Source organism: Telmatherina bonti, assembly GCF_933228915.1.
Source record: "Telmatherina bonti genome assembly, chromosome: 17".
Lineage (NCBI taxonomy): Eukaryota > Metazoa > Chordata > Actinopteri > Atheriniformes > Telmatherinidae > Telmatherina > Telmatherina bonti.
The window spans coordinates 32,166,717-32,183,393 of record NC_136615.1 but is presented as its reverse complement, the minus strand read 5'-3'; the positions used below and the strand labels follow the sequence as shown (position 1 = coordinate 32,183,393).

The 16,677-nt window shown below is 41.5% G+C and overlaps 1 protein-coding gene across 1 annotated transcript in view; it reads left to right on the top strand.

Moving 5' to 3' along the window:
* Window positions 1-15,153: 15,153 nt before the first annotated feature.
* The window catches only part of onecut2 (one cut homeobox 2), a gene marked incomplete at both ends in the record, with an annotated part of 46,547 nt that continues 45,023 nt past the window's right edge, over window positions 15,154-16,677 (top strand). Inside the window, one exon of the mRNA XM_079256788.1 lies at window positions 15,154-16,381. Within this exon, the coding sequence (XP_079112914.1) occupies window positions 15,154-16,381 (1,228 nt within the window). The remainder of the gene's footprint in view (window positions 16,382-16,677) is intronic.

Below are 16,677 nucleotides of genomic sequence, written 5' to 3'. Positions count from 1 at the left end.
ATAAAAGCAACGCGTTTAACACATTCATTCATTTTCTGAACCGCTTATTCCAATTCAGGGTCGCGGGGAAGCTGGAGCCTATCCCAGCTGGCTTTGGGCGACAGGCAGGGTACACCCTGGACAGCTCGCCAGTCCATCGCAGGGCCACACACAGAGAGACGAACAACCACACTCACGCTCACACTCATTCCTAGGGGCAATTTAGAGTGACCAATTAACCTATCATGCATGTCTTTGGATGGTGGGAGGAAGCCGGTGTACCCGGAGAGAACCCACGCGTACACGGGGAGAACATGCAAACTCCACACAGAAAGGCCACTGACCAAACCAGCCAAGGATCGAACCAGCGACCTTCTTGCTGTGCCACAGTGCTAACCACTGCGCCACCGTGCAGCCGCGTTTAACACTTTCACATGTCTAAACCGTTCATGTGTGCGTGTGTGTGTGTGTGTGGTTCTGCAAATGGATTGGAAAAAAAAAACTGATTTTAAGTGATGAAAGTCATTTATTCCACAAACCCTTTTAAACTACAGTCTTTATTTGACAACATCTGAAATAAAAAATAATTGATTGAAATATTTTTACCACTTCCTACGATGCAGTAGAATAAAACTATTGCTTTGTGGTGTCCACCAGGTGCAGGAGAGCAGTAGAATATGGTGAAGTTTCTACCATAAAGTGATGCAAAATGTCTGAAAAAACAGCATCTGAAATGGCTGAAGCTTCTTTATTAAACTAAAGTTGTGTGATTTTTGCAGAATGAAACAGTTTGTTAGGCTGAATGAGACGCCCAACACACAAACATCAAACTACTTTACTGATACGGTTAAATCAAATCAAACTTTATTTGTACATTTTCATACAAAAGGATATCAAAGTGTTTAACATTAGAAAATTAAAAACAGTTTCACATTTAAACACACACACACGTTACCTGCACACGCACACAACCCAACCCTTCCCCTGACCATTGATGCCAAAATAAAAACTAAAAACTTTAGGATTCTGTCATCTGTATCTGGCTTGATGCTGCTGTGCTGCTTTTTTTCTAACTCGCCCGTTTAAAAGTAATTTAATCTCAAAATTCGGCATATTTAGGGGCGTGTCCTTTTGATTGACAGGTACCTGATCTCCCGCTTCAAGTAAGAAGAACGTAGAACAACCGCGGTATTTAGCTGGTTAACAACGTGACTTAGCTTTAGCCCGCTTAACTCCGTTAGCTGGTTAGCTCCTGTTATCTCGGGGTTAGCTCAGTTAGCTCTTAGCTACAGGCAGCTCGGAGTTTTCTCGATGTCAATCATCCACCATGACGCTCACAGCCCCCCTCTCAGCTCCACCTCTTTGCCCATATTTGTATTTTCTGGGTGAGATGACACGCATGATGGTTTTTAAGATGGCGATGGTAGGAACAGCCAGCCGAGCTTCACGGGTGACGTCACAGAGGCTCCGTCCACCTTTTCATATACAGTCTATGGGTAACGCCCCAGCCGGGGCAGGCCGGTGTCTACACCACAGCCATATGGCTGCAGTGCAGAACCCTTACCACAACGGCCCCGTCGGTCTAACAGATGCGGGCCCCCAACACAGAGGATTCCCATGAGGAAGAAGAAAACAGGATAACGGCTGCTGTGTTGGATTTTACATAAACTACTAAAACAACCATCATCTTACATCAAAGCAAGATAAAATTCTTCATTTTAAAGACGGCGGGAAGGACAAACAGATGGCGTGTTGAAATCCCGCTGAAGATGTCAGACGACTCAACGTCTCTGTTCTCTGTAAGGACTCGTTTCAGCGTGGGATAAATAATCTTTCTTCATTAAGTCTGGTTGGAAAATTTGTCTGTGCATTTAGCCCACCTGTAGGTGTGCTGGAGGACGGTCATGTTGGAGCAGTTGGGGGTTTGAACGCCTTGCTCATGGGCCCATGGCAGCTTATCTCTGTAGGCAGGCTGAGGCGTTGTGTCCCACCAAACCTGCAGTCAATGCATACAAACACACACGCACACACACACACACACACACACACACACAGTGTAAACTAAGTACGGATGAGAAGCAAAGCAGCGGTCAGATTAGCGAGCTGCCGCTCTGAGAGAAAACTGAGCTCAGATGGAAGTTTATCATTATTATTGATTAGAATTAGCATGAGCTGCTGCTGCCTGTGGCCATGTTCCCTCTGATGTCTGTGTGTGTGTGTGTGTGTGTGTGTGTGTGTGTGTGTGTGTGTGTGTGTGTGTGTGAGATCCACACTGTCTGCTGCTGTGTGACTAAACAGAGTTAATGAGAACAGATGATGAGAATTTGTCAGAAAATGAAAAATAAATATTTTTGAACCTTTTTTTCTCCTTTTTATTCTGAAAAACTACATTTCATTTTCTAAATTTTGTTTAATTCTTTTCTTTAAATAAATTGTTTGACTTTTTCCATCCTTCAGGTCACCAAACAGAAACGATTTGACCGTTGCAACGGCTGAGTCGACCTGACTAAGCACAAACACCAACGTTCCCAGTTCCTCCCAGTGCAGTCACTGGGACTGCAGGTTCCTGTTTCATTAAACGTAAAAACAGTAGAATAAACTGTTTCACCGTTAACAAATGAAACCAGAAATATTCACATGATAATAATAATAATTCTGTACAGTTAAATAAAAGCAAAGTAAATACAGTCAAATTAATAAATAAGATAAGAAAAAATTTTAAAAATCTGGAATAAAATATTACATTTAGATTAAATAAATTCATAAAATGTTTTTTAAAAACATTATTTAAATATATAAATGAAATAGATAAATAAGAAGAGAAATAAAATTTGTAAAAATGCTAATTTATGCATCATATTATTGACAAAATAAATAATAATTTGGAAAGCTGTTGAATTTAATTCTGTATGAAATAAATATTCAGCATTAAAGTGTTTCTCTTTCTCATTAAAATGTTGCTCCACTGTTCATGTTATTTCTTCCTGCTTTCTCATGACGTTTTTACTTTTTTTTTTTTTACTTTCCAGAAGTTTCTGCCTTTAAGCTGCAAGAGACACGAAACCTGCTGCGGTACTTTCAGACCTTCAGGCTGTTTAATGTTTAAAAAGGAGTGGTTTTTTTTTACTTTTATCTCGTGAAACTTCCATTTATTGACATTTTTCTTCTGTTTTTAAGCAGCTAGTCATGCTGCTTTCTTTAAAACGTGGAAGTTGCAGCTAATTGTTGCAGGAAAACATCTGAATCCTCATTTCAGGCCTGATTTGCTGCAGTTGGAGCTGAGTGGGAACGTGCAGCAGCATCCAGGAGCATCGGGGTGGGAGATGAAGGCCGGATAGATGAGTGTTTATTTAGAGCTGGAAACACACTGATAATTGCTTCGGTCACATTTGAATACAGCAGGTCGGCTCCGCACGCGGCCATTGTGCTCCTATTAAAGGCTGATTTCATGGCCAACAGAACCGCAACAAAGGAGGCAGCAGGTCCGAAAAGTTTGAAAAGACTGGAGGGGAAGAAAAGGAGGAAGAGGAGGAGGAGGAGGAGGATTGAAGAGCTTTATTCATTTTTCTTGGATTTTATTTCCTTTTTAATTTAATTTTAATTTAATTTAATTTAATTTAATTTAATTTAATTTAATTTAATTTAATTTTTTTCATGTCATTTAATTTTATTATTTTTTATTTCCTTTTTCATTTAATTTAATTTAAGTTTTTATTTAATGTTATTTCATTTTATCATATCTTATTTCCTTTTTTAAAAAATTTATTTCAATTTCTTTTATCCCAGTATGTGCTTGTGTCTGTAATGTTTTATGTAAATAAAAGATATATTGACTTCATCTCCACACATTTTCCCAACATCTACAGAAAACACCAGATTTACTGTTTATTTAATCTTATTTTATTTCTTTCTTTTTTTTATTTTTTATCATTTTAAACTCTTATCTTTGTGTAAATATATTTTTAGTCTGCATAAACCTGTAAATATATCCTGAATTTGTGCAAATAAATGTTAATATTTGCTACAGAATAATCTGTTTTAATGTGTTTAAAAGAAGTTTCTGTGAATGTTTTCCATCTGAACATGTGTTTTGTTATCGTTTCTTCCTCTCCCTCTGCTCTTCACCATCGTTCCTATTTTACATTTCACATCCAGCACCGTGGCTGCCACCGAAACAGAGTTAGCAGGACTCACCAGCAACCAACCACTGCAGGAGGAGGAGGAGGAGGAGGAGGAGGAAGAGTTCAGAAGCAGGACAGATGGACCACTGCTCCAAAACTGCTGGGTCATTTAAAGAGAGAGAGAGAGAGAGAGAGGGAGGGAGGGAGGATGACACTGGTTCCACAGAGAGAAAAGAGAGGGACAGAGAGTCAGTGGGACAGATGCGAGGCAAAGCGGAGCTGTGTTTGTCACTAACGCTATAGATTAGCATGTGGTCTCCAGCACAAAGCTGCAGATCAATACTGCTGCTCTGCAGGCAGCAGATGGCTGGAGAGAGAGAGAGGGAGAAAGAGAGAGAGAGAGAGAGAGAGAGAGAGGGAGGCAGGAGGAGGAAGAAGCAGCAAACTGCAGCTTCAGGCACCGGGAAGTGCAGAAGAAGAAGCTGCTCTCTTCCTCCCAGAGTTCATCACGAAACCATCTGAATAAAACGACACGGACATCTGGATTTAAACCTGTCTTCTTCTCTGGAAATGAGCAGAACGTCCAACACACTGAACTGAAAGATAAACAGTTTGTGTTGTGGCGGATCATGTTGTAATATTGAGGAACAGATGATTGTTAATCATAACAAATATAATGGAGCTGGTTGCTATGTTACGGATTGGATGGATGATGTAGGCTGGGTGATGATGTGTGACTTTACATCATGTATGCCTTATAATGGGAGCTCAGCTAATCTGCATGGTCCAATGTCTGAAGCTGTAATTCTGTATTTAAAGGTGGATTTATGCTGTGTGTGATCTTATGATCTGCAACATCAGAATCAGAAAAAGAGGGAGGATTTAATAAGTTTGACACTTCTTCCTACTCCTTTTCTAACATAGAGATTCTTCCCTTGTATATCATCTATATTTTTTGTTTTTTGCGTCACAAAACAAAAAACAAAAAATGTGAAACAATAAAAGCAAATAGAAGCAATGCCTGGTAAAAACATCATATATAAACACAAGGTGTGGGTATTAAAACAGACAAATATATCAAATTAATTCAAATAAAAGGTAACAAATGAGCTCTTAATTTTGTTTGCTTTGTCGTTTTATATTCATGTTTGAGTTATAATCTCATTACTGCTCAAAGTAAACAATAAACAACAACAGTTTCAGTTTGGACAAGCAGAGAAACAGAAATGTTTTATGGAATATTTATATTATAAACTGATGATGATGATGGCTGCAGCTGTGGAGGAAGAGCCGGAGACTCGGAGGATTCCTGCATGGTGAAGTGCTCTGAGCACCGTGTGTCTGTCAGGTCTGTAAACACTTAGCATGTAAGGAAAGCAGTGCTGTGTGTGTGTGTGTGTGTGTGTGTGTGTATTGATTCTCTTCCAGCCTTCAAGCCTTGTTTGCAGATCTGACTGGACCAGGTGGGGAATGTTTTGGACACTGGGAGGCCGGATGGCGTTCCCTTTAGATCCGGCTTCATGGAAGCTCAGGACGATCATGTGACTGAGTGTTTGCTTCTCCTCCTCTTCCTCCTCTTCCTCCTCCAGCATCAGATGAAGCATGTAAATGAAACTGCTTTTCCTCGGAGCAACAGACAGCTGAAAGTTTCATGAGGAAGCAGACAGAGCCTCCGAGTGGACTCCCCGCTTTGTCTCCGACAGCTGATCAAAAGGAGAAAATGGGTCAGGCTTCTGTTCTTCTGTCTTTAATTACAAAACAGCCTTTAAACAAAGCAACATCTGCCCAACTATGGCCTACTGCTCCTCCTCCTCCTCCTCCTCCTCCTCTGCTGCTTTGGCATCTCCTGTATCTTCCTCTCTTCCTAAACCATCTCATCTTCCTCCATCTCGTCACCAAACCCGCATCATTCCATCTTACTTTCATGTTTGGGAATTCTGAGTGAAAACTGTGGTAAAAATATCCAGACAGACTCATACCTCTAACCGAGTCCTGTCATCCGCAGAAATACTCTGATTACTCTGCAGGTGTGGGGAGTAGCAGCGATGCATGAGAAGATGAGAGCGGAGAACGGATGCAGAAACGATCACCAGAACACAAACACAACAACAGAGACGAAGAAGATCATACAAGACACGGTCTACGTCCTGGCAGAAGAACACGTGGAGCAGAGCTCAGGCGGACAACAGCCGGGGCTGGAAATGCTACATGGGAGCAGATTCTACTTTAACGGGAACTAGAAGGAGATGTTTCAGAAAGCAGAAAAGGTTTCAGAATGAGGAACTGCAGAGAAGGTTTCACGACTGCAGCGTTTCTCCGTCGCTTTGCCGCATTTCTCACATCAGAGTTAAAGTTAGCTCAGTTAGCAGAGTTAGCGCAGTTAGCTCAGTTAGCACAGTTAGCGCGTCTCTCTAAACAATGAGCTGAACTGCAGAACCGAATGGAGGTTCTGCAGAAGCAGATTCTACTTTAACGGGAACTAGAAGGAGATGTTTCAGAAAGCAGAAAAGGTTTCAGAATGAGGAACTGCAGAGAAAGTTTTATGACTGCAGCGTTTCTCACATCAGAGTTAATGTTAGTGCAGTTAGCGCAGTTAGCTTAGTTAGTCTCTCTAAACAATGAGTCCAACCTGCAGAACCAAGTACAGGTTCTGCAGAAGCAAATTCTACTTTAAAGGGAACCAGAAGGAGACATTTCAGACAGCAGAAAAGGTTTCAGAATGAGGAATTGCAGAGTAGTTTTACTACTGCAGCGTTTCTCCGTCGCTTTGCCGCATTTCTCACATCAGAATTAACGTTAGCGCAGTTAGCGCGTGTCTCTAAACAATGAGTCCAACCTGCAGAACCGAATGGAGATTCTGCAGAAGCAGATTCCTTCTTCCAAAGCAAGTATTTACGTCAACGTCAGAGTGTCGAGATGAAAAGTCCTGTTAATAGCCGAGCATGAAGTAGGTGCTCAAATGGCAAAGTCATGTTTTCTCTGCCTGTTTGTGTCAGAGCTTAAACACGCATTACGTAACCTTCTGACCTTAAAACTCCGCATTCCGGACTTGTTCAATGACACAGTAGGTATGTTTCCATTATGCCTAGAACTGCGCAAAAACTAAATATCGCAAAAAAAAAAAAAAAAAGCTAATGGAAAAACTTACATTTCAAAAAAAGTCCCAATAAACGCAAAAAAGTTTTTATGCTCCCGTGAGATGGTTTTTCAGACATTTCTATGTAGAAACACATCGCAAAAGTGTAATGGAAACACTTTTTGCATTTATGTGTCCACGGACGTGACATGACCAATTCATTTCCGGTAAATGGTGCCGAAAAAAAACAGCAAATTTCAGGGTTTTAGAAAATAAAATGCGAGAGAAAAGCTTTGAAAAGCCGTAGCAAATTTTCCACAGCAAGTAAAAACCCCAAAATAACGCGACATGCCTACTTTGCGTAAACCGCAATTTACTTAAAATCTCAAGTTATAAGATTTTACAAAACTTGAAGCTAATGCGCCAAACACTGTTCAATGGAAACACCCGAAAATCACAATTGTAATTTGTTGAAACTTACAAATATTGCTTTTATCTTAAAAAAATATAATAAAAATGCAGCTAGTGACATCTATCATGTGTGTTTCTGGAGGCTGAGGAACCGACACTATACAACATTTACATCCAGGACGCGACGTGACGTTTCGCTTTACAGTATAATAAGAAACCGGCTGTTCTGAACACGCAGATTAAAATATTAGATTAGATTAAAAAAAATTAAAAGAGACAAAGAGACAAAACAACAGTCATGGTAAGATGGTCTTCTGCTGGCTGGAGAGAGCCAACAGGTCAGGTAGGATGGATGTCGATAGGCGGCATGTAACAGGAAAATGGTCTGTAATTTAATTCATCTTTAATTCCAAATAAAAGATATATTTGCTTTAAACAGATGAACGATGACCATGTAAACATCTAATTCTGAATGCAAATGAAAATTTAACTTATTTCCAAAGTAAGCGCTGGTTTCTTCTCATTTTAAATCGGATTAATTCCTCCATCATGTAAGCGGTCAGTACCAAGTTACTACTGGTTGTCCTGCTCGTTAACCTGTCCAGTTGCCATGACATCGACATGATGTCCCACGCGGTCTCCCGCCTCCTGTTTCCAGTCATCCTCTTCCTCCTCTTCAGCTGCTGAACAAATGGAAGTAGCTGGTGCTTCAAAACTATCATCAAAATCAAAGTGAGAATGGTTTTTATGTCGTTTTCCATGTTAATCTGAAATGCCAAGAAGCAGGAAGCAAAGTTTGTTTATTTCCAGGTGACGTAAGTTAGTCATGTCTTCCCTCTGGCCAATCAGAAGCTTCCCAACCCGCCGATCTGAAGCTTTACCGTGAAGATTCACTGTCTAAACCTCAATTCCTAACTATCGTTTCCATGTACAGTACCAGTCAAAAGTTTGGACACACCTCTTCACTCAGTGGTTTTTCTTCTTTTTTTTAATTTTCTTAATTGCACAACTAAATACATCCACACTATGAAGGAACATCTGTGGAATTATGTAGTAAACAAAAAAGAATATGTTTTATATTTTAGATTCTTCAAAGTAACCACCTTTTGCTTTGGTGACAGCTTTGTGTGTGAAACGACACACTTTTACTGTACTTTACTTTCCTGTAGCGTGTGTGTGTGTGTCTGCGCTCATCACGCTCCAGGAAGTTGACCTGAGTTCAGGTGAGGCTCGGTGGATGATTGAGGCGATCGGAAAGGAAAGAAGGGCAGCGTTCTCTCACGCTCACACTGCTCATCACGTTGTGTGAGAAATTGATTTGGTGTAGCTTGAAGCGCTCGCGTGAAGCGTGTTGCAGGTTTACAAGGCCATCGTGCTGCAAACACAGCGGAGCGTTTAGCAGCTGAAGAGCCAGATATTTCCCTCAAGAGTTGGCCAAATAAGATGAGGCTGAACATTGGACGTGTGTTTTCCAGCTGTCTGCAGGCAGAACTCTGACGGATGCTGCAGCAGATCGAGTCAGCGAGTTGGCGAAGAGGAATCCTGCTTCCTCGGTTACAGGGATGAAGAGCAGAGAAGTGACAAAAGTTACTGTTAAAAAAAAGAGCAATTTTCATTGAAAGAGGGAATGGAGCTTTAAAAAGCATCCAGTTGTTTTGGTTTTATTCTTATTATGTGCTGATGGATGAGAGAGCGCGAGCCAGAGGCAGGCCCAGTTGTTTAGCAGTGATTTGTCCTTCAGAGTGTAATGAATTGTAAAGTGAAGCAGCTACAGGTCATAATGCGCTTTCAGTGCAGCTCCCACGTTCATCAGCTCGCTGTCGATAAGATCCCAACACGTCAACACGCCCTTTGCTCTGCTGCAGTCCGCTAACATCAACACACCACTGCCAGTGTCGGAGCCACAGGAACAGCTTTTCTCTGCAGCGCTGCAGGTTTTACATGTTGGATCGTGTTCGGTTTCACTTCTTCTGTCGTTTTTACCTTTTATACACGCAGCAGCTTTGTGTTCGATCACATCAAGGGGTTTTATTAACCTCATAAAGTGTTATTTTCCCTTCATGTAACGCAAAATCACATCAGCTGATCCAGCCTACTGGTACCGGGTTTCACCCACTTTTACATGCAGAACTGCATTTATATTCACAGATCCAACAAGGTGGAAACATTCCTCAGATTTTGCTCCATGTTGACATGAAGCATCATGATGAGAATCTCATATTCATATTAAATAAGTTGCTTCATTTCTCGGTGGTTTCTCCCATTTTTATAGATATTACACACATATAAACAGCCACATTTATCCGTCTTCTTCTTCGTGTCTTTGCTAAATGACTGGTTTATGTGCCAGTAGTCAACCTGCAGCTTTGTGACATGGTGCATCATCCTGCTGGAAGTTTCCATCAGAAGATGCTACACTGTGCTCAGAAAGGGATGGACATGGTCAGCAGCAGGACTCAGGTAGGCTGTGCTGGTTAAACCAGGTCATGTTGGTACTAAGGGGACCAAAGTGGGACCAGAAAACCTCCCCCCACCATCACACCAGCAGCAGCCTGAAGCGTTGATCCTGACGGCAGGATGGATCCATGTTGTCATGATGTTTCCAGCAGATTCTGATCCTACCATGTGAATGTGGAGCTGAACTGGAGACTCATCAGACCAGCAACGTTTCTCCATCTTCTATTGTCCAGTTCTGGTGAGTCTGTGTGAATTGTAGCCTCAGTTTCCTGTTCTTACTGACAGGAGGGAACCCGCTGTGGTCTTCTGCTGCTGGAGACCATCTGCTTCCAGGCTGGACGTGTTGTGTGTTCAGAGATGATGTTCTGCAGATCTTGGTTGGAACCAGTTCTTACTGGACTTCCTGTTGTCTTTCCATCATCTCCAACCAGTCTGTCCATTCTCCTCTGACCTCTGACATCAACCAGACATTCTGGTCCAGACAACTGCTGCTCGCTGGATGTTTTCTCTTCTTCAGACCTTCTCTGGAAACACTGGGGATGGTTGTGTGTGAAAATCCCAGTAAACACTCAGACCAGCAACCATGCTGCGTTTAAAGTCACGTAAAACTAATTAGCTGATTAGATATTTATGTTAACAAGCCTCTAAACGGCTGGATCGGATGAAGTGATGTGTGAGGACGTTGTCACGTTGCTTTCTATGGAGTTTCACTTTGGAGGTGTTTGTTTGTGTATATGTTTGTTTGATTATCTGTTTGTTTGTTTATCTGTTTGTTTGATTATCTGTTTGTTTGTTTATCTGTTTGTTTGATTATCTGTTTGTTTGTTTATCTGTTTGTTTGATTATCTGTTTGTTTGTTTATCTGTTTGTTTGATTATCTGTTTGTTTGTTTATCTGTTTGTTTGTTTATCTGTTTGTTTATCTGTTTGTTTGATTATCTGTTTGTTTATCTGTTTGTTTGTTTATCTGTTTGTTTGATATCTGTTTGTTTGTTTATCTGTTTGTTTATCTGTTTGTTTGTTTATCTGTTTGTTTGATTATCTGTTTATCTGTTTGTTTGTTTATCTGTTTGTTTGTTTATCTGTTTGTTTGATTATCTGTTTATTTATCTGTTTGTTTGTTTATCTGTTTGTTTGTTTATCTGTTTGTTTATCTGTTTGTTTGATTATCTGTTTGTTTGTTTATCTGTTTGTTTGTTTATCTGTTTGTTTGATTATCTGTTTATTTATCTGTTTGTTTGTTTATCTGTTTGTTTGTGTATATGTTTGTTTGTTTATCTGTTTGTTTGTTTATCTGTTTGTTTGATTATCTGTTTGTTTATCTGTTTGTTTGTTTATCTGTTTGTTTGTGTTCAAGAAAACTCCAAAAGTTATGGACGGATTTTCATGAAATTTTCAGGAGTTGATGGAAATGTTAAAAGGAAGAACTGGTTTAAATTTTGCGGTAATCCGGACCACTGTTTGGATCCAGGAATGGTTTAGAACCCTCCTGTCGCCCCTGGGGAGGAAAGATGACCTCTGAACCCTCATCTTAACTTCTGAGTACAACAAGGTTTTTATTTACTGTTCTTCTGTGTCTAGTTCAGGTACTCTTTATTTGGCTGTTTCTGTGTCGTCTCCTTCCTGCATTTTCTTCTTCTCTGGTTTGTTCCTTTTGCTGGTACAGACTTGTACGACTCGACGCTCCCGCCTGCGATTTCTGGTTGCTCCGTTTTCTGCATCAAGCTCCATGAAAACTGACCAGATTATGTGAAAAACTGGCTCCAGCTGTCTGTGTGTGTGCGTAGAGCCTTAACACCTCCAACCATCCTCTTCTACCGTTTTAATGTAATTTGTAGTGAATTCATGGAAATTCTGCATCATCATGTAGAGAAAATGTAACTTTTAACAAGATTTTTTGATTAGTTTGCGTTACATTACGTCTTTATGTGGTAACACATCATGCCTCGTATCATCATGTTTTAGTCATCTTAAATGCTGTAAACTGCAAGATCTCATCATGATGTCATGCGTTGTCGTCTCATAAGACGCCAGACTGTGTCACACTGTTGTGTCATGCTCTTCAACATCATATAAAGCCAAAGAAATTGTATTGGTAAGCTAATTTATGTTCACATTAGATTTTATTTGACTTTCTGAGGATGACTTCATGTGCAGTTTAACAAAACATCATGTCCAGTTATGCAGAGACATTCCCATATGCATCAGAATCTCATTGCATAACATTATGTCATTTATTTTCATCATCATGCCATTTCATTTCATTTCACTATAATCTAAACTGTAACTTTCCATTTTTTATGACTTTCATCTCAAAGTCAGCTTCTTCCATCCTGCCAGCTTTCAGAGAGAAAAGAAAACGTACAAAAACCCATTCAGTCTTTTCTTTATCAGGTTTGCAGCTTGTCTGGAAACATGTCCTCACTTTGGGGGAATGTTTTCTGCGTGTTGTTTGGGTTTAACCACGCTTCTGTCGTGTCTTCACTGTGTCCCATGCTTCTTCTCAACACTCCGAGGCAGCAGGTGACCAGACGAGGGTCGAGACCAGATCAAACTTTAATGATCCCTGCGGGCAAGTTGCTTCTTTGCTGCAGGAACGAAGAGAAACTGCAGCGTTTTCTGTTAGTTGTAAAGTATTCACACGTTTACAGGCTGTTTCTTCTTCTGTTCCACACACACACACACACACACACGGTGCAGAGCACGAGATGCAGATGTGCTTCACACACTCGTTTCTGGAGCCTCTTCTACTCAGACTGAGTCGATTTCCCGTAATCCTGATGCAGAGTAGGGGTGTTTCATGAGCACACAGAAAGACGAAGCCTCTTCTCAGATTATCTGTGGGGATGGTGAATACGGTGCAAGTCAAAGTGACTCTGAGTACTTTCACCGTCGTCTTCGGCCTTGTCAGCCTATATTTTATGGAATTAACCCCTTTGTGCCTTTTGTTGCTAATTTTTTCCATTTTATTTGTTTCTATGTAATTTATCTCATTTATGTCTTGATTTTCTTTATATATAACTAATTTACCATTGATCTTTTTTATTATTATTCATTAATGTCAGATATAATTGGAGGCCATTTTATTTTAATACCAACTTTTTTTCATTATATTCCCTCTATTTATTTATTTACTTATTTATTTATTTACATACTTATTTAGTCTAATTCTGAATAAATTCGGGTGTTATGGGATTGAATTATTTAAATGATCTAGTAGAATAAATATTACTGAATACTGAAACAAATGACTTCATGAGAAACATGAACTTTTATTTATTAACCAGTTCATGTTGTTGCCTAACAATAAGCAACATTACTAGATTGTTTCAGTAAAATGTTTTCGTGTTCGTTGTGGTATTATTAACTGCAGACAAAAGACAAACTCATATGTTCATCATAAATACGTTCTGTAAGGTTAAATCTGTGTAAATGACTTGCACATAAGCTTTTTGAAGGTTTTTTTTTAATAACATTTTTAAAAAAATTGTTCTTTTTTTTCATTTTCACAAAAACACATTAGAACCTAAATCCCAAGAAACAATTATAAGATTTAATTGTTATAGAAATAAATGCATGAACACTAAAGCTGCGACAATATGATTTTGTCCCGATTCGATTTAAATCGCGATTCTCACAATTCTTTGATATTGCTGATTTTTGTAGATTAAAAACAAAAAATATGTATAAACTTTTTTTTTTGCCCGTCATTTTTCTTGATTTCAATTAGAAAAAAACAACCCAGTAGCCAGATCATCATTCTGCTGCTATAACACCAAAGAAGACAATTAAAGAGATCCATAAAAACAATAAAAATGACCAAAATTTTACAATGGATTATTTTTGTATATATGGGGGAAAAAAATTTTTTTTAACAACAAAAAAAAAAATCGCTTTTAAAATTGTGAAGCCAAACAAATCCCAATTTTTCAATTCAACTTTCCCACCCCTAAAAAAATACACACACACACAAATGCAGTTGTGCTCATATTTATTCATACCCTTTCATTAAAGAAGGAAAAAAAAAAAACAGCTTCCTGTAAAATAAGCTGAAATTGACTAAAGTAATAATAATAAATAAAAATTTCATGAAAATCATTACAATTTTTTCTTATTCTTTTTTTTTTTTTTTTAAAAAGCAAACAAATAAGATAATTTATTACATATTACATATTACATGAGTCATAAAGTAAGATTTAGTTGAACAATCCCTTAATGTTTCCGCTCCAGTCAGGTGTTTTCTGTTCCTCTCAGTCAGACTTCTGCACCTGTTGACAGGTATTTTGTCCCACTGTTCAACAGAAAAGTCTCTAATTTGTCCAGGACACTTTTTTTTCTTTATTCAACTCAATTAAATGTAAAAATAGTGTCTCATATTACTAAATTATATTTTTTGCAATTTTTTTAGTTATTGTTCCTTTTTTAATTCTCCAGTTATTTGAGTGACTGTTGTAAATTCAGCTTTTCTTTAATGAAAGGGGATGAATACATATGAGCACAACTGTACAGTCACAAAGACATATATAAGATTTATTATCGTCATATTATTACTTATCTTGTTATCATAGATGATTAAATATTAAATTGTCAAATATAATAATGAAAATGCCAAAATGTTTAATAATAAAGACGTTCTGTTAAAATCCTACCAATTACAACAACTGCAAATATTGGAGATGCTGATTGGTTAGTCCACTGGTTAGCCACGCCCTGCTGATCCCTGTTCTTACTTCTAATTGGTTTGACTCGCCGTCACTCCAGCGGTGTTTCCGCCCCTCCTCCTCCCGCAGCAAGTTGGGTTGAGCGGTCAGCTAGGGGACCGTGGACAGCTCCTGTATGAGGAGCAGAGGAGCAGAAGAGCACCGGAGGAGGAGAGGGCTGGATATGGGGGAGCCGCCGCACAGGCCCGTACGATCCAGATAATTCCACTTTTTTTTCATGTGCGCACACCGGGGGGGGAGACACAAAGACGCCGTGCTGGGGAGGCCTGAGGAGGACGGGGAACCGACCACTGACCCATCCCGCAACATCCCGGGAGAAGCTGCGGGAGAAAGGAGGAGAAGAAGGAGAGACAATTCCGCTCCGCCTGATGGACTGAGAGGACAGATGAATGAAGACTGCCTACACTAACGCCTATAGATGCCTGGCCAAGGACCTGGACGCGTACGCCATGAACACGGACATGACGATGGATGGCATCGGCAGCCTGCATGGCGGGGTGGCGGTGAGCTCCGTGGCCCCTGATGCGGAGCTGATGAGCGGCCACAGCCCGCACCACGGCCGCGGGAGCTCATCGGGGGGACCCGGAGCGGCGGCGGCGGCGGCTGCGGCGGCGGCAGCGTCCACCCTGCGGATACACCAGGACCTGGCCGCTGCAGCCGCGTCCTCCCGCTCCGCCATGGTGTCCGGCATGGCCACCATCCTGGACGGCAGCGGGGAGTACCGTCCGGAGCTGTCCCTGCCGCTGCATCACGCCATGAGCGTGCCCTGCGACGCCTCCTCTCCCGGGATGGGGATGAGCGGCACCTACACCACCCTAACGCCGCTCCAGCCGCTGCCGCCCATCTCCACCGTGTCCGACAAGTTCCACCACCACCACCACCACCACCACCACCACCAGCGGCTGTCCGGGAACGTCAGCGGGAGCTTCACCCTGATGCGGGACGAGCGGGGACTGCCGGGCATGAACAACATTTACAGCCCCTACCACAAAGACCACATGTCCGGGATGGGTCAGAGCCTGTCCCCGGTGCTGGGTAACAGCCTGGGGTCCATCCACAACACCCAGCAGGGTCTCCACAACTACGGCACCACGACGCATGGGAGCCACGACAAGATGCTCAACTTCGACGCGCACCACACCGCTTCCATGCTGGCCAGAGGGGACCACCACCAGCACCGGGGCCTCGGTGGCCCGGCGGCCGGGATGATGCCGCACCTGAACGGCATGCACCACCCCGGGCACCCGGCCGCATCCTCGGCGGGCCACCACCCCCACCACCACCTTCAGTCTCCATCCCACGGGCCCGTGCTGGCTTCCACCCGGGAAAGACCGCCCTCTTCCTCGGGGACGCAGGGAGGGAACAGCTCGGGGCAGCTGGAGGAGATCAACACCAAGGAGGTTGCTCAGAGGATCACGGCGGAGCTGAAGCGGTACAGCATCCCCCAGGCCATCTTTGCCCAAAGGGTGCTGTGCCGATCCCAAGGGACCCTGTCGGACCTCCTGAGGAACCCCAAACCCTGGAGTAAACTAAAGTCAGGCCGGGAGACCTTCAGGAGGATGTGGAAGTGGCTGCAGGAGCCCGAGTTTCAGAGGATGTCGGCTCTCAGACTCGCAGGTAGGAACAGAAAAATAACAACAAAGAGATTTAAAATGACCACTTTTTATTTTCTTTTTTAAAAGAAAAGAAAGAAAATTCTGATTTATTCACCTGAATACTGCTGAACTTTCCACGTGTCCTCCACAATTTAGCTGAATGGAGTTCATTAGGAACCACTGCTGTGATTTCCATTATTGATCAATAACAAAAAGGATCCATAGGAAACGACAAGGTCACGGGATTTCCCTCCAACAGTCTCATGTCTCTGCTTCCAGACTTTCCTTTACTGGCAAAGAATCACCTCTTTTCCAGTA